This window comes from Dermacentor albipictus, chromosome 5 (genome assembly GCF_038994185.2).
Source record: "Dermacentor albipictus isolate Rhodes 1998 colony chromosome 5, USDA_Dalb.pri_finalv2, whole genome shotgun sequence".
In the NCBI taxonomy this organism is placed as follows: Eukaryota; Metazoa; Arthropoda; class Arachnida; order Ixodida; family Ixodidae; genus Dermacentor; species Dermacentor albipictus.
The window spans coordinates 40,724,714-40,745,923 of record NC_091825.1 but is presented as its reverse complement, the minus strand read 5'-3'; the positions used below and the strand labels follow the sequence as shown (position 1 = coordinate 40,745,923).

Genomic DNA, 21,210 nt, shown 5'->3' with positions numbered 1-21,210 from the left:
TGATGTTTGCTTCTTCATTGTGTTAGCGCTGTTGCTTTTGCCTCTTTTGCTATTTGCGAATTTATTGCTGTTATTTATTGTTGGTCATTTCAAAAATGCCCCTCCAGTTAGGGCCAAAGAATTGGCCTGCCGTATGGTTAATTAAAAAAAATATAAGAAGAATGAATCCTCAAGTAATTGGTTTTTTAGGCCAAGGTGAACGAAAAACCCCAGTACCGATGTGTTGCTTTATGATGTTGGCCTGTATTGATCATTATTACGTCAGTGAACTGTGTGAACTCTGAAGATATGCACATCACTGCTGTGGCTGTTGTATATTCTGTTGACTTATAAAACACCTCAGTAAATTATCAAGAATGCACTCGATTTATTTATTTTTGCAATGCGTTGTCATGATTTCCTTTCATTGTCAGTGCTGTTGGCATCCTAATACCTAATTAAAGAGTTTCTGCAGCTATAAAAATTTGACTCAAAATTTAAGAACCTTCTATTTGCTCAGCCAAAGATTCTTTAATTGATAAGCTGTTTCTTCGCTACAAAACAAGGGTTCTTAGATTGGTTATTGTAACCTATACACAGCCCTATTTCGATGGAACTACTTTTCAGAAATTGCTCTCAGGCCTATTATGTTTAATTAGGTCAGGAATAGAAGACGCTGTTTGCAGATCAAAAAAACCTCTAATTATCTACGTCAATTTATCAAATATTACGGAATGCATTGTTGTCATTCATCGAAAAACTTGTTTGTAGCCTTCTCAGTGCCGTGATATTTCAACCTTAGCCTACTAAATAACGATGCTAACACGACATTAAATTTTCACGGAAGTATTCTGTGCGTGCAGGCTGCAACTTTACAATGGGCTATCATTTTGCCTAAAATCTTAGGGGCCAAGATACACTTAGTGTGGTAGCACTGAATGGCCCAGCGCTGTCAAATAATTTTTAATGCTATATTTAAATACTTATGGGATGTCAGTTTGCAATACAATATTACACAATCAATTTACATTTGGTTATTCAGAATGCTCCCTGTCATGCACTGCCGTCTCAACAGTACCATGGATTTTTGTGTGGATTCCTTCTCTTTTCAAGGCCACCACTGCTTGCACAGCATCATCAGCCTGCCTGTCTGCCTTGCTCTTTATGTTCCATGCAGAAGAAGAAAATGCAAAATGCCTACTTTTTGAAATGTATGTCTGGCGCCATGCAACACCAACTGCTGTCGGGGTGTTAGGGGTTTCTGCAGAGAAAATGTAATGACGAATATGTGTGCCCTGGTGGCTAAGCGTTGGCCTCTTTACCTATGCAAAAATTTCACACTTATGGATACTGTTAAGAGTTTCTGTATTATATTCTCTTTCATATCCTGTAGAAATTATTGTTTAAATATAAAACTAAAGTTATAGTTCAGTTGCTGTTTTGCGTGATATTGTCCCCTGGCAGTGACGGTGAAGAAAGCAAAACGGTGAATGGCGAAACAAGCGTTTTATTGGGTGAACTTGTGCGCACAAGAGCAAGTTATATTCGACAGAGAGCAACAGCGGCGAAGACGATCAGCGGTTGTCGAAATTTGATCAGCGGGTCGAGAGCGTGGGCTTTTATACATCAGTCGTCAAATGTTCCAAAGAAATCGCTGGGACCCGCGTGTCTTCCGCAAAGTTCTATATTACTCGCATCGCGCATACATGGAATCGGGGGCCCTATAATGAAAACTATTCCAGTAAGTTTTTATTCCAATCTGTTGACGTCAAGTTTGCGTAACCACCACGCAACCATAGGGCGGTGACCTCCAGCGTTGCCTCAACAGCCCAATCAAAGCTCTCCTCGTTCATAGGAGGTCCCTTTTGTTTGCTTCAAAAACAAATATTGCCTATGCTGAGCGACTTGTCTATCTAATTGGCTTAGAAGAGGCGAGGAGCACCCTCGAGTGGAGAGGGATTCCATGGGGCCAAGCCACTGCACTGAAGATCGATAGCCAGATGAAGAGGCTGGTGCCGGTGTCTGTGACTGGTCCGCTTTTCCTTACTTAGCTTGCCTTGGCTGGTCGAAAATCGCAGCGGCATGCAACGGAAGCTTAAGAATGACGCTGAAACGAATGCTCAGCAAAGAAGAGTTGGCAGAACGAGGTCGTAATCGTGCTGAAAGTTCCCAAAAACGTTACACGGCCACGCAAAAAGATTTATTACACGCAAATAAACCCATGCTCCCTGGCAGGGGCGAGTAGCCAGGGCCGAAGCGAACGGTGGCAGCCATCTTTTATTCCTTTCGGAGTGGGGCAACCTACGGGTATTCAGAAAAAAATTCAGTTTTGTTCGGCATAGGAATGCATCTCTAACGCGTACGTGTCATTTTGACGCGGTGATATTTTGCGGTTTTCTGACGTCGCGCGACAGGCAGGTGAAGTGGGTGCAGCCCGAAAACTTGACCCATTGCCGAGGTCTAATGGCGAAAAGGGGTCGAATCAAAAATAACTATTTTTTTGTTCGGTGAAATCATGCGTAATCAGTGTGTACACTTCATATCAGTTGAGGAACTATCGCGATTTCCATGACGTCGCGTGACGGACAGGTGAAGTAGGGCTGGTCCAAAAATGGTTTTGACCTATCGCGGAGGGCTGATGTCGTAATTGCAATAGAAAGGGTTGAAATAGTGTGATGTTATAGCGTCCTTCTTTTACGTTATAGAGCCCCAGAATATTCAAGGTTCGGTCACAGAGAGTGGATGGCACCGTCAATAACATTCCAGAAACTTGCGATTCATGCAGGCACGTCCTGCGCTGAGCGATAACACTCGTTAGGCGGTGAAACATGCTTGCCTGACAAAGATAAACAAGTACACGTGTGAATACCCCCCTCTTAAAGAGCATCGACCCGATGCTGCAAACAAATGAAAGTAATAAACAAAAACACCCGTAGCAAACAAATAACAAAAAATTACCGACGATTACGTTACTTCCTAATGCGAAATTTGAGCGCAGCAAATAAGCTGTTTCACCTTTTCGATAGATTAAGGCAAAGAAATCGAGCAACACATGTGTGCGCTATCACAGAATTTTTTTTTTATTTTTCACACGTATTCCTTTAACAAAGACTCCACTAACAGTTCTTGACAGTCATGAAGGAAGCTTTGTGGTCGGAGAAATAGACTGATATATATCACACACTGAACACAAACTTCCAAACGGATTGTCTGTAAACTGTCGCCGGAAAGCATTTGTTGCACCCTGACTGTTTGCGAGCCTTTGTTTGCGTTTGGCCTCGGCCTCGGCCGCGCGAACGGTAGAGTCTTCTCTGCGACGGCGATGAGCTTCTGCTTCAGCTTCGCTTACTGCTGGTTGCTCTCGACGGCGGCGATGAGCCTCCGCTTCGGCGGCGCGAACTGCAGGGTCTTCTCGGCGGCGGCGATGAGCTTCTGCTTCAGCCTCGCTTACTGCTGGTTGCTCTCGACGGCGGCGATGAGCCTCCGCTTCGGCGGCGCGAACGGCAGGGTCTTCTCGGCGGCGGCGCTTAGCCTCTGCTTCGGCGACGCGTACTCCTGGATCATCTCGACGGCGGCGACGGTAAGCTTCTGCTTCGGCGGCACGCACCTCTGGATTCTGACGGCGACGGCGCTGGCCCTCTGCTCTGGCAGCTCGTTTAGCAGCAGCAGCAGCAGCAGCAGAAGGAGGACTTCCATCGGTCGTCTCGCTCATGGCTCAGAAAGAACTGGCAGATAATTTCGCAGTGGCGAACGGCAGCGGCAATTTCGGCTCGGGCGGTGCACATATACAGATCCGCCGCCACCGATCTGGCTCTCTGATTGCCACCGCACAGGGCGAACGGCAGCGGCAATTTCGGCTCGGGCAGTGCACATATAGAGATCCGCCGCCACCGATCTGGCTCTCTGATTGCCACCGCACAGGGGTTGCATTGGAGGAGGAGCGAAGGAAGGAATTAAGTTCGAGCCGGCGCTTTGACAACCGGAGACTCGCAGGAAGAGGGGGGAGGGGGGCGGCGTGTACACCCAGCGGCAAACGATGGGGGCAGAAGCGCGCGCAGCAAGCGGACAACACGATAAAGGGAGGAGGGAAGAGATAGCAGCGACTGACTGATGCCGCTGACGCCGATAGTGAGTCAACTCCAGCTGCGGAGTTGGTTTCAGGGACAACGCCGCCGATGCCGCCACAAACAATATGACACCCTCGCTTCCGCAGCGCAAAGAACCAGGTCTAGCCGTGGGAAGGTGGTCACGTATTCGTCGACGTGCCGGGGCCTACGTGAAATAACCGGCGCGTCGGCAACTGAAGAGCACCCTATCCGCCACACAAGAACAGGGGGGGGGGGGAGGGACCCTTTCCTCCTCTTTCTGCATGGCGGCGACGGTGTTCTATGCAGTCACGTTATCTTGACTCTCTAGCGGCGTCAGCGGCATCCAGCGGTATCAGTCGGTCGGTGCTAGCACTGGGGGGATGAAAGGGGGGCGGAGCTGGTTACGAGGCCGACGACAACGCCGACGACGACGCGAAACCCAGGAACGGACGCCAAAGAGCTGCGCTCTAAAAAGGACGTTCGTCATCGCGTGTAAAATGGTCTAAGAAGCACCACGTGGACCACTTCAGATCGTGCGCGCGCCGCTGTGAAAGTGAAATACCATCTGGCACAACATCATAGTCCAGTGCGCCAAGATGCCGGATGAACTTGTAGGGTACGAAATAGCGTTGGAATAGTTTCTCACTGAGTCGTCGTTGGCAGTATCGGGGTCGAAACGCAAACATAGTCGCCGGGCTGGTATTGAAGTAACGTCGTCGGAAGTTGTAGTGTTGGCTGTCGGTACGGTGCTGGTTCTTGGTCTGTAGGCGGGTGAGCTATCGGGCTGCTTTGCCGCGCTGGAGATAGGTAGCGACGTCAAGATACTCTTCATCAGTGACGTGTGGCAGCATGGCGTCGCGCATCGTCATCGGGTTCCTTCCGTAGACCAGCTTCAACAGCGTGATCTGGGTTGTTTCTTTCACCGCCGTCTTGTGCGCAAAGGTTACGTACCGCATGTGCGCGTACCATGTCTTGTGCTCGACGTCGACGCACATTGCTATCATGAAGGCGAGGGTCTTGGTCAGGTGCTTCGTGAAACATTCGTCTGCGGGTGGTAGGCAGTTGTCCTCCTCTGGCTTGTCTGGCTGTATTGCGATGATAGCTTGGGTGAGCTCTGCTGTAAAGGCCGTTCCTGTGTCGGTGATGACTTCTGGGGTACCATGTCGCAGCAGGATGTTCTCGACGATAAAATTCGGCACTTCAGCTGCGCGGCCTTTCAGTATTACTTTAGTTTCAGCGAAGCGGATGAGATATTCCGTCGACATGACAATCCACTTATTTCCGGATGTGAACGTCGAAAACGGGCCCAACGGATCCATGCTGATCTGCTGAAACAGTCGGTACGGAGACTCGGTAGGCTTTAGTGAACCTGCTGGCCTTGCCGGTGTTGTCGTGCGTCCCTGACAGTCTTGGCTTGTCTTAACCTAATGGACGGCGTCGGTCGTCAGACGCGGCCAGTAATACCTTTCCTGTATCCTCGGCAGCATCCGCAAAAATCATAGGTGCCCAGCAATTGTATCGTTATGCAGAGCGTGCAGTATTTCTGGACGCTGCGCTGACGGAACAACAAGAAGGTAGTTGGCGCGCACTGGTGAGTTCTTCACGAGTAGGTCGTTTCGTGGCGTGAACGAAGACAATCCACGATAATCGGTGTGCCCTTCGAAATACTCGACAAGGCCTCTGAGCTCCGGGTCGGCTCGTTGCTGTTCAGCAAAGTCTTCCGCTCTTATTATTGCAAGAAAGGCGTCGTCATCCTCGTCATCTTGCGTTGGCGGGTCAATGGTGGCGTGGAATAGGCAATCAGCATCAGAGCGTTCTCGTTCGGACTTGTAGGTCACAGTGATATCATATTCTTGCAGTCTTGAGCTCCACCGCGCCAGCCGTCCTGAAGGGTCATTTAAATTTTTTAGCCAGCACAAGGCGTGAAATTTTGCTGTAGCCCAAACGAGGGCGAGGCATTCCTTTTCGGTTTTAGAATAATTGCCTTCCAATTTGGCAACGAACCACCAGCGTAAATTAGGACGCGTTCAATTCCGTGTTTTTTTCTGGACTAGGACGTAACCGAGGCCTAGGCTATTGGCGTCACTGTAGATTTCGGTATCGGCGTTCTCGTCGAAGTGCAGGAAGTGCGCAAGTGCCGAGGGCGACTGCATGCGTCGATGGAGTTCTTGAAATGCGTCTGCCTGCGGCGTTTGCCACTTAAACTCGACATCACATTTAGTTAGATGTCTCAGCGGCTCAGCGATGCGTGAAAAATCCTTGACAAATCACTTGTAGTAGGCAGACATGCCAAGGCATCGACGGACTGCAGTCTCGTCGATGGGCTGTGGGAACACTGCGATGGCAGCAGTCTTCTGCGTGTCGGGGCGGATTCCATACTTGCTGATGACGTGGCCTAGGAACAGAAGTTCATCGTCAGCGAAGCGGCACTTTTCTCGGTTCAGAGTGAGCCCTGATGACTTGATGGCCTCTAGTACTACCGCAAGCCGCCTAAGGCTAGTATGGCAGAAAGCAGAGCTAGTTGGTAAGGATTCATTATGCAAAAGGATTCATTACGCCTAAGGTGATCGTCGAAATTCCCGGCGAAGATGACGTCATCCAAGCAAGCAAGACAACTCTGACATTTCAACCCAGCTAACACCGTGTCCATGACGCGCTGGAACGTTGCAGGCGCCGAGCACGGTCCTAATGACATGACCTTGAACTCATAGAGGCTGTCTGGCATGATGAAGGCGGTCTTTTCGCGATCTCTCTCGTTGACTTCAATTTGCCAGTAGCCAGACTTGAGATCCATCGACGAGAAGTATTTAGCGTTGCAGAGATGATCCAATGCGTCGTCTATCCGTGGGAGGGGGTATACGTCCTTCTTAGTGATCGTGTTCAGTCGACGATAATCGACGGAAAAACGTAGGCGGCCGTCATTTTTCTTCACTAAGACAACAAGTGATTCCCACTGGCTTTTAGGTGGCTGGATGCTGTCGTCGGACAGCATATCATTGACTTCTTGTCTTATGGCTTCACGCTCTCACGTCGAAACTCTGTAAGTGCTCTGGCGGAGTGGTCGAGCGCACGTTCCGGTATTACGCGATACTTTGCGACTGGTGTTTGTCGAATCCTCGAGGTGTCGAAAAGCAGTATTTTTACCATCGAAGCAGACTTCTTAGCTGTCGCTGCTTAATCATGCAGAGACTTGGATTTATATCGAAGCCTGGTTCGGGAACTACGGTCTTCGGTATAGATGCGGCAGATTCTGAGAGGACAAACGCATTGTTGGTTTCCAGAATTTCTTCGACGTATGCGATTGTCGTGTCCTTGTTGATGTGTTTGAACTCCTGGGTGAAGTTTGTGAGCAACACTTTCGCTTTTTTTTTCCTGCAATCGACCGATCCCTCTTGCGACACAAATTTCACGGTCGAGTAGTACGCATTGGTCACCCTCGATGACGCCTTCTACCTCTTAAGGTGTTTTTCGTGCCGACGGAAATAAGAATTCTGAAGCGGGGCGGGTTGCTGACTTGTTCTTCGAGCACACTCAAGGCATGGTGACTACCACAGCTCTCCGGCGGTATCGCTTGATCATGCGATAGCGTTATCGACTTAGTCTTCAGGTCGATGATTGCGCCGTGTTGGTTCCTGAAGTCCATGCCGAGAATGACGACTCGTTAACACTGCTGGAGGATAACGAAGGTGGCCGAGTAGGTCCGGTCTTGAACTCTAATTCTTACTCTGCAGATTCCAGTCGGCAGTATTAGGTGTCGTCCAGTGATGGGAATTTGAGGACCTTCCCATGCAGTCTGGTCATCTTTCAAGTGGGCGGCGATGGGTCCACTTATGACGGAGTAGTCAGCCCCTGTGTCCTGTGTCCCTGTGTCCGTGACTGCGCGGCCGTCGAGAAGTACGTCGAGGTCGGGGTTCTTTGTCTGGCGTTGCAGTTAGGTTTAGAGTCGGATCGCGGCTGCATCTTGTAGAACTGAAGCTGGGACGTCTCGTCGTCAAACCATCTTTCGTCAGTGTAGTCTTGGTTATATGGCGTTGTCGGGAGGGCGGCGTCTAGTTGATATATTGTCGAGAGTGTCTTTTCGGCGTCTTCGTCGGCCATGGAGGGTTTTCGTCAGTTCGACGAACAGCAACCGCACCCCTATCGTTTGCTGCCTTTAGTTGCCTGGATGTCGGCTGACGGACGGGCCCCGGGCTAGGTCAGTGTATGGACGGCGGTGCAGTGACGGCGAACGGGACGGTCGTTGAGGGCTCTACTGTCTGGCAGCGGGATAGTCACCGGTGTAACGTGGGCGTTCGCCTTCCTGCGGGCGTGGTCCGTTGATGGCGAACCTTCGCAGTCCCATCTCGCGGTAAGGGCATCGGCGGTAGATGTTCCCGGCTTCTCCGTAGTGATAGGAAAGCGGGTGGTGGTCGGGGGTGCGCCAAACATCAGTCTTCCTTGGGACGCTGCGTGGGGGGACGGGTTCGCGTGCTGAAGGCGGGGCTGGTGGTGGACGACGGAACTGTGTGATCACTGGGCCCTGCCGTGGGCACGGAGGGGGAGCGTGACGGAGGGCTTCTGCGCTGTATGTCATCGCTTACTATTGAGGCTGCGGCGATTCAGAGGCTACTCGAGTTGTGGTTGGAGCTCCGGACCTATGACGTCGGCAATCGAAGCCACTTGAGGCTGTGATGAAGGGAACAGCTGTACCTCCTCCCGCACGACCACTCGGATAGTCTTGTGCAGATCGTCGGTGGCTAGTGACTGAGCTCCGGCGTTGTTTGTCGAGTTCGTGTCGCGGCTGAATAGGCGGTTCCGCACTGCCAGTGTCTTCTATATGCTGGTGGCCTCGCGAAGAACCTCGTCGGTGGTATTCGGTGGGCCTTCGTACCATTGCGGCGAAAAGTTTCTAATTTACACCACGCTTCATATGGCGGACTTTCTTGTCCTCGGACATTTCCGGGTCAGCGTGGCGGAATAGGCGGCTCATTTCTTCTGTAAAGATGGTACCGTTGTCATTTGGTAGCTGCACTAGGGCTTCCTACAGAACCTCGTCCCTCTCTTTCCAGATGATTCTCGTGAAGGTCCGTATCAAGTTACTCCGGAAAAAGACCCCACGTTGTAAGGGTCGACTCCCGGTTCTTGAACCAGGTCCTCGCGGCATCTTCCAAGAAGTACACGTTGCACAGCTTCTACTCAGTGCTCCAGTTGTTGAAGACCGAGATCCTTTCGAAAGCCTCCAGCCAGGTTTCTGGATTCTCCGACGAAGCTCCACGGAAGGTAGGTGGCTCTCTAGGTTGTTGAAGCACGTTGGGGTACGCAGATGATGCCATTGTGGTCGTTGGCTTGGTAACGATCATCCTGGTCATCTCAGACAAACGTCCGTGCCCTGGGCAGTCGTAGCCTGTGGCTAGCTCGCTGATCCTTGGCGGCGATGGTGTGGTCCACTGGCTTCAGGCTTGCATCGTGGCTTTGCGGGGGCGTCCGGTGCATGAACGCACAAGCACCTCTACGAGATGTGACGTGGTAGTGACGGTGAAGAAAGCAATACGGTGAGTGGCGAAACTAGCGTTTTATTGGGCGAACTTGTGCCAACAAAAGCAAGTTACATTCAAAAGAGAGCTATAGTGGTGAACACGATCGGTGGTCGTCGAAATCTGGCCAGCGGGTCAAGCGCATCGGCTATTATATATCAGTCGTTGAATGGTTCAGAGTAATCGCTAGGACTCGCGTGTCTTCCACGAAGTTCTACACTATTCGCGTCGCGCATACATGTCATCAGATTACACAGGGTTCGGTCACAGACAGCGGATGGAACAATCGATAATATTCCATAAACTTCCGATACATGCAGGTACGTCTTGCGCTGTGCGATAGCATTTGCTGGTCCGTGAAACGATGTTGCCTGATAAAGATAAACAAGTACAGGAGTCAATATGCAATATTCAGCGGAAGGTGATCAGCAAACGTCCAACAAGTGTTACATCAGATGGATATTTTTATTTTTGTGGAGGGGACTTATCTTCTTTAGAGTAACAACTGTTTTCCTTGGCAGTATTTATATATTTCCCTTTCCTCCACTGCATGGCCATTTGGCGAAATGAATGGGTGCGCACAGTAGGGTGAGCTAGGTGTAAATTCTCAACATGGTGGTTTAGTTGGGATGGAGAGGTGTTTAGAAGTAGCGGAATTTGACCAGTTGTTGACACCGATTTCTACGAGTGGTCTTGGTGTTTGTGCCTCTGTCGGGTATATAATGCGAGGCGTATTCTGAGGCCAGAAATTTTGAAAACACCTACTTATATTTGTGGAAATGCAGTCGATGTCCCTGGGGCTACTATAGGTATGTGTCACTGTGTCTTTTGGTTATGTCCGCCTGGAGGAACTGTGTATATGCAGCGTTCAATGAACTCTTTTGACACTAACTTCTGTATGTACACGAATGTGTGGCATTGCATATGGGCCACTCTCTACTGAAGCTCTTTGGTGCCGACTTAGGTCATGGGGCATCACGACAAGAACCTACGTAGTGAAACCTGTGTATGCAATGTAAGTGTGAGCTGGAATTGTGTCTGCTTGGATTTTCTTTGCCTGACGATTAGTCGCCTTGTTGAATTAACTTAAGCCTCAGACATTACCTGTTTGACTTCTGTTATCACATGAACATGCCCACTTTGCTGTGAACTTATCATGTTCTCTAGCGGGCATGCTTGAATTTCAGGTACTGCGCAGTGCTAAGGAAATTGATTCAGAGTGGGTGGTACTATCTTAATTTCTTTTTATTTGCAGATGCGTGTACATGAGAGCACAACATGTGGCAGTAAGTTGAATGTATGTCGATTGGAAATAGTATAAGTATTCAAAATTAGTTTCACAATGTTCTAGGTCATTGGTGCTGCCCGGCCTCTTTTGCATCATTCTTTGTAGCGTGCTCGTTCACGTGATTCACGCTCGTTCACGTTCACTGTAGCGTGATCTGTTCAAATGCTTGAAAGTACTGTCCAATAGTTCATGGTAATGTTTTGAGCCACTCAATTAGCTGTTGCCTGCACTGGTGATTTTTCAACTGTACTGAAGCTTGCCAAATGCTTTAATTTCTTGCAAATGGATTTGCTTGCTTGTATAAAACTTATTGAAATATTTCACACTCATTATGCTAATAGTCATGCATTGTACTGTTATGCTGACACATTTGATTGTGGAACAGCGATAAATTTCCAGACATTTTATGGCTTTGCCATGGTGCTTGCATCTCGTTAGACCCAATCTATTGAACACACCCACACACAAAAAAAGCTCCCTTCAGCCATGTAATATTTCCAAAACGATCATAATATACTCCCAAACCTACCTGTAAAAGCTCTAATAAAGAGCTAAAATGCACTCTCAAAACATCTCTTTAATACTTTGTTAATAAAACAATGTCCCCTAAAGTTGTAAGCATTCACTCCCAAACATCATTATATATATTCCCATAAAAAGTAAAAATAAAAAGTAAAAGTAAAAAGTTAAAAAGGTCTCTTCCAAGACTCCCTTAAAATCTGAAACGTTCCCCAAAATATGTACGTAAGAACTCCTACCACTTCTCCTATCAATTCCCAAAAGAAGCAAAATAAGATACCCCAGTAAACTTGTAAAAGTGCTGGTGTTGAAAGGACAATTAAATGAACTCCCACAATTATCCACAAAACCACCAAACACAGGGATGTCAGAAAGAACTCCTTTCAAATGGAGTATATTGTTCTCCCGTAAGGGCTTGAGTAATGTAACGTGGCCAAAACTCCCTAAAAGGGTCTGTTTACAGTGTCTATGCATGTGTGGGTCGGCTGGCTTTTGCTGCGTGCGGTTGCGAGCGAATTTGAATGCATATATATGCGCGTGTGCTTTTATTTGAATGTGTGCGTAACGGCGGCAATGAGTATTTGCGAGCATCGTTGTGCGTGACTGTGCGTAAAAATGCGCAGTGTGTCAGTGAATATGTGTGTGTATTTGTATGAGTGTGTGCTACGCATGTTCCTGTGTCTTGCTTGATGTGTGTCCTTGTGCATTCGTGTTTCAGCGTGCGGCCGTGTTTGTGCGGGGGCGTGCGTGTGTTCGGATGCGTGCTTGTTTGTGTGTAGATTTGTGTGTATGCGTGCGCGCGCATATTTGGGTGTTTGTGGTTGATTATGCACGTGCGTATGAATGTGGTTGTGTTTATACGATTTTACTTCTGTAAGTGCGTGCATATGTGAATTGTTAATTGCATACACAAATGCGCATTCTGTATTTCTTGTATATTCATGTGCGTCCATGTGTACATGCGTGTTTATGCTGAGTTCGCATGTGTATTTGCGCGGGGGTACGTTAATTCGCGCATGTTTGCGTGCACGTGAGTACGTAAGGGTGCTTGTTTGTGTGCGTGTGTGTGTGTGTGTGTGTGTTTGTATGTGCGCGTGTCTATGCACGTATGTATTCCTTTCGTCTCTGCTAGTGTCTTCATGTGCATAGGGCAAGGAAAATTTAGAGTTAACATCCCCATAAAATGCCGAAGGACAACACTACCTTCTTTATTTTTATTTTAAACAAGATCGTGCTTTTATTCGGCAAAGGCAAGACATGATTATTGGAACCTCGTTTTAGTTTTCACCAAGTAGGATTCCTTAGGTTGGTCATAAAATTCAGTACACGATTATATCTCATTTAACTCCCGTCAAAATCAGTAATTAAGTTGCCGCGCCAGCATTTTCTTATGCATTACCTGAAGAAAAATTGAACGCCGCTTACGGGCCCTGGAGTAGTAAATAGCATGCGCAAAAAATGTATTTGGCGTCCGAGCTCCGACCGCAACAAAAGACCCCACACCAATTACCTCGCATTCTGCTGCGCGAGGAAGACGCAAACATGAACTGAATGTTGCTCTGAATTTTTTCTTTAGGAATACTTCAGGGAAACCTCAGATACGTAAGGCGAAGCTAAGTGTTCACTCCGGTTCACCTAGGAAGTTTGTGATTTGGTTCATGGATAATTGAAAGAAAAATAGTAATCACAATAGGTATGCAGCAGAATGTCAATTAAAAGGTCAATCTGCATCAAATCGAGCGCCGCGCAGCATATTTACGACACAAAAACTTTTCTATTGTGGGGATCGCACGCGCATCCCGATATCTCCGGAGCGGCCACGCGGTTATCACGCGATAATCACGTGCTCGCTCGCGGAGGGTAGCGAGGAGAGGGCACCTTCGCCACTCCCGCTGCTCTTCGCGCCTGGCCGCGACGCTGCAGCCAAGGCACCCCGTTCCCTCCTTTCCCTTTCTTGGAACCGGGGAGACTCCCTCTCCACCTCTCGGGGAGAAGCGCTATTCCCCCGATGCACGGTTGTCTCACGGCAGAAGAGCTTGCGAGAGGCCGCATCTCAAATCAGCCGCTGAGACCGCCGCACGCCGTCCCGCTGTTGCGCCCGGCCTTTGTGTGCGACTCACCGCCCCAGGGCCCGAGCGCGGATCCACTTTGGGGTGAGCTGAACTCTTATCAGCCTCTTTTGTGGTTCCCACATTGTGCGGTTTGTTTCACCCCAGACGTGCGGAATGCTCCGCCACTGAGGTTTTGTGTTGTGTTGTATTTGTACGTGTTGTGGCTGTTGTGGTCTGTTGGAATTATTGTACTCTAAGGTGAATAAACACCTTAGGTCGAGACTCACCCTGTCCCCCCTGGCCTGAACCCGCCGTGGTCGCAACTCACTGCGAACCGCGGGTTAGGGGTCACAGCTCTGACTGCTAGGGCTGCTGCGAAAGTGCTAGCGAGCGCCTGCCGCTCCATCGGCGCTGTGCGATCCAGAGAAGGGTCAGGTGCGCACGCGCGAGCCTGAGTAATACCCCTATATTTGGCGCCCAACATGGGGCCAGAGGTGTGACAGGTTGAGTATGTTTGTGCAAGTGATTGCCACGACACGAACGAACCATGGCAGCATACGGGGCTGATTTACAGCCGTTGTATACGCTGTCGCAGGTTGCTACCAACAGGCAACAATTCGAAGCGGCGGTAACTGCTACCGCTCAGTCATGCCCTGCGGCGAACATTAGCCCTGGGGATTTGATAAGCTTCGAAGAGGGTAGCGCGACACATGAGGCGCTCTCTCCGGCAGGATGTACCCTTGAAGGCGTGAGGCACATTACGCCGAACCCTTCGCCAGTGTTTGCGGAGAGCATGGAGCCACTGCGCCATACTTGCTCGACGCGTTCTGCTCCTGTGCCAGGCATTACTGGCCAGAGCGAGCCTCAACAGGCGCTGTTGCAGGATGCGATGCGCTTGATTGAGAGGTTGACAGGTGCCATGCAGAAGACTCTGCTGACATCTGCCGCCGCTGCTAGACCGAGAGTGAGGGTGGACTTACCCACCTACAGCGGGTATCATGATTCAGTTAGCGTCAACGAATACCTCGATCGCGTGCTGAATTACCAGCGCGCAACGGGGCTGTCCGATGACGAGATGCTGGAACGCGTCGAACCAGTGTCGTTGACTGATCACGCTGCCCGCTGGTTCCGGCTTACTGGCTACCGGTCTAGCCCGCTGGCCGAGTTCCGAGCGACCTTACGCGAGGAATTCCTGCCCGCAGATTACGAGCGTCGTCTGCGGCGCGAGTTGGAGCTACGTACTCAGCATCCGGACGAATCCTTGCTCGAGTACGTCAGGGCGATGGACGAACTTTATCGTGCCGCTGACCCTACTGCTCCGAACTGCGATAGGGTGGAGAGAGTCACGCGACAAGCTCATCCCACCTTCGCAGCGTGCCTAAGAGGCAGCAAGTTCAGGGATTTGGATGAGCTGGCCTCGGAGGCAAAGCGCATACAGGCGGACATACTCGCCTTGCGCTCATACCGACCTCCACCCCCAGCGTCGAGGGCACTTGAGCCGCGATGCGCGTGGAACGGGGACACTTTTCGCACTCGTTCCGGTGGAGATGGTGCGGTTGCTTTCAGTGGCGGACAAATGAGAAACGGTTGGGGCTTATCTGACCGGGCTCTCGACCCGTACACTTATGCCATGCGTGGAGCATGCGCTGCCGATGGCCGAGGTATGCAGAATCGTGGTCGACATGCCGGCTCGATGATGCGAGAGCAGAGCGTGCCTGCAAGGGAGCAGTCGATAGAGAGGAACAACGGTCAAACGGCGCGAGGCACTGGACGCCAAGCCCGTCAAAGGCCGGTTCTCCTCTGTTATCGGTGCAACCAGGCGGGGCACTTCGCCCGGGATTGCAGACAGCCTGCACACCGAGAGCACGCGCTTTCGGGAAACGAGCGGAGCCGCCGGTAAGCAACGCTGCATGGCCGGCGGCGGTTACAGCGGTGCGAAGTGAGACACATGAACTCCTTGCCCCGCTGGCTTGCGTTTTGGATTGCCCAGCGACACGCCAGTGCCGCTCATAGAGGTTACAGTCGCCCGGCGCAGGTTTTTTACGCTGTTAGACACAGGAGCAAGCGCTTCACTATTTGGCGACGAGGTGTGTGAACATCTCCGTCGGAGCGCTATCCGACTGAGAGAGAGCAATGTGACCTTCCGACTGGCCAGCGGCACGGCACACGCGAGCTGTGCTGCTAGGCTTGTGGTGCGGTGGGAGAAACGGGTGAGGCGACAGCGCCTAGCTCACCTTCCCGGCCTACTCGAGTTGTGGTTTATGGAATCGGAAGTTTATGGAATATTATCGATTGTTCCATCCGCTGTCTGTGACCGAACCCTGTGTAATCTCATGACATGTCTGCGCGACGCGAATAGTGTAGAACTTCGTGGAAGACACGCGAGTCCTAGCGATTACTCTGAACCATTCAACGACTGATATATAATAGCCGATGCGCTTGACCCGCTGGCCAGATTTCGACGACCACCGATCGTGTTCACCACTATAGCTCTCTTTTGAATGTAACTTGCTTTTGTTGGCACAAGTTCGCCCAATAAAACGCTAGTTTCGCCACTCACCGTATTGCTTTCTTCACCGTCACTACCACGTCACATCTCGTAGAGGTGCTTGTGCGTTCATGCACCGGACGCCCCCGCAAAGCCACGATGCAAGCCTGAAGCCAGTGGACCACACCATCGCCGCCAAGGATCAGCGAGCTAGCCACAGGCTACGACTGCCCAGGGCACGGACGTTTGTCTGAGATGACCAGGATGATCGTTACCAAGCCAACGACCACAATGGCATCATCTGCGTACCCCAACGTGCTTCAACAACCTAGAGAGCCACCTACCTTCCGTGGAGCTTCGTCGGAGAATCCAGAAACCTGGCTGGAGGCTTTCGAAAGGATCTCGGTCTTCAACAACTGGAGCACTGAGTAGAAGCTGTGCAACGTGTACTTTTTGGAAGATGCCGCGAGGACCTGGTTCAAGAACCGGGAGTCGACCCTTACAACGTGGGGTCTTTTTCCGAAGTAACTTGATACGGACCTTCACGAGAATCATCTGGAAAGAGAGGGACGAGGTTCTGTAGGAAGCCCTAGTGCAGCTACCAAATGACAACGGTACCATCTTTACAGAAGAAATGAGCCGCCTATTCCGCCACGCTGACCCGGAAATGTCCGAGGACAAGAAAGTCCGCCATATGAAGCGTGGTGTAAATTAGAAACTTTTCGCCGCAATGGTACGAAGGCCCACCGAATACCACCGACGAGGTTCTTCGCGAGGCCACCAGCATATAGAAGACACTGGCAGTGCGGAACCGCCTATTCAGCCGCGACACGAACTCGACAAACAACGCCGGAGCTCAGTCACTAGCCACCGACGATCTGCACAAGACTATCCGAGTGGTCGTGCGGGAGGAGGTACAGCTGTTCCCTTCATCACAGCCTCAAGTGGCTTCGATTGCCGACGTCATAGGTCCGGAGCTCCAACCACAACTCGAGTAGCCTCTGAATCGCCGCAGCCTCAATAGTAAGCGATGACATACAGCGCAGAAGCCCTCCGTCACGCTCCCCCTCCGTGCCCACGGCAGGGCCCAGTGATCACACAGTTCCGTCGTCCACCACCAGCCCCGCCTTCAGCACGCGAACCCGTCCCCCCACGCAGCGTCCCAAGGAAGACTGATGTTTGGCGCACCCCCGACCACCACCCGCTTTCCTATCACTACGGAGAAGCCGGGAACATCTACCGCCGATGCCCTTACCGCGAGATGGGACTGCGAAGGTTCGCCATCAACGGACCACGCCCGCAGGAAGGCGAACGCCCACGTTACACCGGTGACTATCCCGCTGCCAGACAGTAGAGCCCTCAACGACCGTCCCGTTCGCCGTCACTGCACCGCCGTCCATACACTGACCTAGCCCGGGGCCCGTCCGTCAGCCGACATCCAGGCAACTAAAGGCAGCAAACGATAGGGGTGCGGTTGCTGTTCGTCGAACTGACGAAAACCCTCCATGGCCGACGAAGACGCCGAAAAGACACTCTCGACAATATATCAACTAGACGCCGCCCTCCCGACAACGCCATATAACCAAGACTACACTGACGAAAGATGGTTTGACGACGAGACGTCCCAGCTTCAGTTCTACAAGATGCAGCCGCGATCCGACTCTAAACCTAACTGCAACGCCAGACAAAGAACCCCGACCTCGACGTACTTCTCGACGGCCGCGCAGTCACGGACACAGGGACACAGGACACAGGGGCTGACTACTCCGTCATAAGTGGACCCATCGCCGCCCACTTGAAAGATGACCAGACTGCATGGGAAGGTCCTCAAATTCCCATCACTGGACGAAACCTAATACTGCCGACTGGAATCTGCAGAGTAAGAATTAGAGTTCAAGACCGGACCTACTCGGCCACCTTCGTTATCCTCCAGCAGTGTTAACGAGTCGTCATTCTCGGCATGGACTTCAGGAACCAACACGGCGCAATCATCGACCTGAAGACTAAGTCGATAACGCTATCGCATGATCAAGCGATACCGCCGGAGAGCTGTGGTAGTCACCATGCCTTGAGTGTGCTCGAAGAACAAGTCAGCAACCCGCCCCGCTTCAGAATTCTTATTTCCGTCGGCACGAAAAACACCTTAAGAGGTAGAAGGCGTCATCGAGGGTGACCAATGCGTACTACTCGACCGTGAAATTTGTGTCGCAAGAGGGATCGGTCGATTGCAGGAAAAAAAAAGCGAAAGTGTTGCTCACAAACTTCACCCAGGAGTTCAAACACATCAACAAGGACACGACAATCGCATACGTCGAAGAAATTCTGGAAACCAACAATGCGTTTGTCCTCTCAGAATCTGCCGCATCTATACCGAAGACCGTAGTTCCCGAACCAGGCTTCGATATAAATCCAAGTCTCTGCATGATTAAGCAGCGACAGCTAAGAAGTCTGCTTCGATGGTAAAAATACTGCTTTTCGACACCTCGAGGATTCGACAAACACCAGTCGCAAAGTATCGCGTAATAACCGAAACGTGCGCTCGACCACTCCGCCAGAGTACTTACAGAGTTTCGACGTGAGAGCGTGAAGCCATAAGACAAGAAGTCAATGATATGCTGTCCGACGACAGCATCCAGCCACCTAAAAGCCAGTGGGAATCACTTGTTGTCTTAGTGAAGAAAAATGACGGCCGCCTACGTTTTTCCGTCGATTATCGTCGACTGAACACGATCACTAAGAAGGACGTATACCCCCTCCCACGGATAGACGACGCATTGGATCATCTCTGCAACGCTAAATACTTCTCGTCGATGGATCTCAAGTCTGGCTACTGGCAAATTGAAGTCAACGAGAGAGATCGCGAAAAGACCGCCTTCATCATGCCAGACAGCCTCTATGAGTTCAAGGTCATGTCATTAGGACCGTGCTCGGCGCCTGCAACGTTCCAGCGCGTCATGGACACGGTGTTAGCTGGGTTGAAATGTCAGAGTTGTCTTGCTTGCTTGGATGACGTCATCTTCGCCGGGAATTTCGACGATCACCTTAGGCGTAATGAATCCTTTTGCATAATGAATCCTTACCAACTAGCTCTGCTTTCTGCCATACTAGCCTTAGGCGGCTTGCGGTAGTACTAGAGGCCATCAAGTCATCAGGGCTCACTCTGAACCAAGAAAAGTGCCGCTTCGCTGACGATGAACTTCTGTTCCTAGGCCACGTCATCAGCAAGTATGGAATCCGCCCCGACACGCAGAAGACTGCTGCCATCGCAGTGTTCCCACAGCCCATCGACGAGACTGCAGTCCGTCGATGCCTTGGCATGTCTGCCTACTACAAGTGATTTGTCAAGGATTTTTCACGCATCGCTGAGCCGCTGAGACATCTAACTAAATGTGATGTCGAGTTTAAGTGGCAAACGCCGCAGGCAGACGCATTTCAAGAACTCCATCGACGCATGCAGTCGCCCTCGGCACTTGCGCACTTCCTGCACTTCGACGAGAACGCCGATACCGAAATCTACAGTGACGCCAATAGCCTAGGCCTCGGTTACGTCCTAGTCCAGAAAAAAACACGGAATTGAACGCGTCCTAATTTACGCTGGTGGTTCGTTGCCAAATTGGAAGGCAATTATTCTAAAACCGAAAAGGAATGCCTCGCCCTCGTTTGGGCTACAGCAAAATTTCACGCCTTGTGCTGGCTAAAAAATTTAAATGACCCTTCAGGACGGCTGGCGCGGTGGAGCTCAAGACTGCAAGAATATGATATCACTGTGACCTACAAGTCCGAACGAGAACGCTCTGATGCTGATTGCCTATTCCACGCCACCATTGACCCGCCAACGCAAGATGACGAGGATGACGACGCCTTTCTTGCAATAATAAGAGCGGAAGACTTTGCTGAACAGCAACGAGCCGACCCGGAGCTCAGAGGCCTTGTCGAGTATTTCGAAGGGCACACCGATTATCGCGGATTGTCTTCGTTCACGCCACGAAACGACCTGCTCGTGAAGAACTCACCAGTGCGCGCCAACTACCTTCTTGTTGTTCCGTCAGCGCAGCGTCCAGAAATACTGCACGCTCTGCATAACGATACAACTGCTGGGCACCTATGATTTTTGCGGATGCTGCCGAGGATACAGGAAAGGTATTACTGGCCGCGTCTGACGACCGACGCCGTCCATTAGGTTAAGACAAGCCAAGACTGTCAGGGACGCACGACAACACCGGCAAGGCCAGCAGGTTCACTAAAGCCTACCGAGTCTCCGTACCGACTGTTTCAGCAGATCAGCATGGATCCGTTGGGCCCGTTTTCGACGTTCACATCCGGAAATAAGTGGATTGTCATGTCGACGGAATATCTCATCCGCTTCGCTGAAACTAAAGTAATACTGAAAGGCCGCGCAGCTGAAGTGCCGAATTTTATCGTCGAGAACATCCTGCTGCGACATGGTACCCCAGAAGTCATCACCGACACAGGAACGGCCTTTACAGCAGAGCTCACCCAAGCTATCATCGCAATACAGCCAGACAAGCCAGAGGAGGACAACTGCCTACCACCCGCAGACGAATGTTTCACGAAGCACCTGACCAAGACCCTCGCCTTCATGATAGCAATGTGCGTCGACGTCGAGCACAAGACATGGTACGCGCACATGCGGTACGTAACCTTTGCGCACAAGACGGCGGTGAAAGAAACAACCCAGATCACGCTGTTGAAGCTGGTCTACGGAAGGAACCCGATGACGATGCGCGACGCCATGCTGCCACACGTCACTGATGAAGAGTATCTTGACGTCGCTACCTATCTCCAGCGCGGCAAAGCAGCCCGATAGCTCACCCGCCTACAGACCAAGAACCAGCACCGTACCGACAGCCAACACTACAACTTCCGACGACGTTACTTCAATACCAGCCCGGCGACTATGTTTGCGTTTCGACCCCGATACTGCCAACGACGACTCAGTGAGAAACTATTCCAACGCTATTTCGTACCCTACAAGTTCATCCGGCATCTTGGCGCACTGGACTATGATGTTGTGCCAGATGGTATTTCACTTTCACAGCGGCGCGCGCACGATCTGAAGTGGTCCACGTGGTGCTTCTTAGACCATTTTACACGCGATGACGAACGTCCTTTTTAGAGCGCAGCTCTTTGGCGTCCGTTCCTGGGTTTCGCGTCGTCGTCGGCGTTGTCGTCGGCCTCGTAACCAGCTCCGCCCCCCTTTCATCCCCCCAGTGCTAGCACCGACCGACTGATACCGCTGGATGCCGCTGACGCCGCTAGAGAG

General features: G+C 51.0%; 2 protein-coding genes across 2 annotated transcripts; one reads left to right on the top strand and one right to left on the bottom strand.

Annotated features, from left to right (window-relative positions):
- Positions 1-4,843: 4,843 nt before the first annotated feature.
- On the bottom strand, positions 4,844-5,386 carry LOC135896865 (uncharacterized). The gene has a single exon (XM_065425368.1). The coding sequence runs from the start codon at positions 5,384-5,386 to the stop codon at positions 4,844-4,846; it is 543 nt and encodes a 180-aa protein (XP_065281440.1).
- Positions 5,387-20,211: 14,825 nt separating this feature from the next.
- LOC135896866 (uncharacterized) lies at positions 20,212-20,754 on the top strand. Its single transcript, XM_065425369.1, has one exon. It carries the CDS (start codon positions 20,212-20,214, stop codon positions 20,752-20,754), a length of 543 nt encoding a protein of 180 aa, XP_065281441.1.
- The last annotated feature ends 456 nt before the right edge of the window (positions 20,755-21,210 follow it).

Coding starts and splice junctions, on each gene's coding strand:
- LOC135896865 (XM_065425368.1), bottom strand. CDS start 5,386: ATGGATCCGTTGGGCCCGTTTTCGACGTTCACATCCGGAAATAAGTGG.
- LOC135896866 (XM_065425369.1), top strand. CDS start 20,212: ATGGATCCGTTGGGCCCGTTTTCGACGTTCACATCCGGAAATAAGTGG.